The sequence below is a fragment of the Oxyura jamaicensis genome, assembly GCF_011077185.1.
Source record: "Oxyura jamaicensis isolate SHBP4307 breed ruddy duck chromosome 28 unlocalized genomic scaffold, BPBGC_Ojam_1.0 oxy28_random_OJ71724, whole genome shotgun sequence".
Taxonomy (NCBI): Eukaryota; Metazoa; Chordata; class Aves; order Anseriformes; family Anatidae; genus Oxyura; species Oxyura jamaicensis.
In genome coordinates, this window is record NW_023304870.1 from 1 (window position 1) to 1,090 (window position 1,090).

Genomic DNA, 1,090 nt, shown 5'->3' on the forward strand with positions numbered 1-1,090 from the left:
GGGCAGCGCCGCCGAGGAGGAGGAGGAGAAGGCGATGCCGGAGCAGCGGCCCCGCACCCGTTCCAACCCCGAGGGCGCCGAGGACCGGGCGCTGAGCGCCCAGGCCAGCGTGGGCAACCGCAGCGAGGGCGAGGGCGAAGCGGCCAGCGCCGAGGACAGCCCCCAGGGCACCGCCGCCCCCGACGGCACCGCCTGGCCCGGCCCCGCGCACCCCACCGAGGTGCAGGTGAAGACGCCGCGGGTGAACTGCCCCGAGAAGGTGGTGAGTGCCCCCTCCCCAGACGCCGGGCTCGGGGTCCCGGCGGGGCTGGGGGTGCTCAGCCCCCGTCCTCGCCCCCCAGATCATCTGCCTGGACCTGGCCGAGGAGATGGCTCTGCCCAAGCTGGAGTCGTTTAATGGGTGAGCGTCGGGGTTTGGAGCGGGGACTGGTGTTACTGGGGGGGCTGGGGGGGTTCCAGCTGAGCGTGGTGCCCCCCTCCCGGTCCCCGCCGTGCCCCGCAGGTCCAAGACCAACGCGCTGAACATCTCCCAGAAGATGATCGAGATGTTCGTGAGGACGAAGCACAAGATCGACAAGAGCCACGAATTCGCACTGGTGGTGGTGAACAACGACGCCACGTGGGTGAGCGGGGACAGGACGGGGACAGGATGGGGACGGGTCGGGGACAGGACGCGGATGGGGCTGGGGACAGAATGGGGACGGGTTGGGGATGGGGGCAGGTTGGGGTTGGGGACAGGATGGGGACGGGGATGGGTTGGGGACAGGATGGGGACGGGGATGGGTTGGGATGGGGACAGGTTGGGGACGTGTTGGGGACAGGATGAGGATGGGGACTGGGACTGGGACAGGATGGGAACGGGGACAGGATGGGGACAAGGACAGCTCCGCGCCCCCCTCACCCCGTCTCCCCTCAGCTCTCAGGGTTCACCTCGGACCCCCGCGAGGTCTGCAGCTGCCTCTACGACCTGGAGACCGTCGTCTGCAAGTCCTTCAGTATCCGCGCCGGCAGCGAGCCCCGGAGGGCTGGGGGCCGGGAGCGTGCGGGGTCCCCTTCGGGTGCCATCGGGGTCCCCTTCGGGTGCCATCGG

At 70.5% G+C, this 1,090-nt stretch overlaps 1 protein-coding gene across 1 annotated transcript in view; it reads left to right on the plus strand.

Moving 5' to 3' along the window:
- Positions 1–4: 4 nt before the first annotated feature.
- BABAM1 (BRISC and BRCA1 A complex member 1) overlaps positions 5–1,090 on the plus strand; it is a gene marked incomplete at its 5' end in the record, with an annotated part of 3,128 nt that continues 2,042 nt past the window's right edge. The window contains 4 exons of the mRNA XM_035313150.1: positions 5–262; positions 342–400; positions 503–623; positions 917–995. Of these exons, the coding sequence (XP_035169041.1) occupies positions 5–262; positions 342–400; positions 503–623; positions 917–995 (517 nt within the window). The remainder of the gene's footprint in view (positions 263–341; positions 401–502; positions 624–916; positions 996–1,090) is intronic.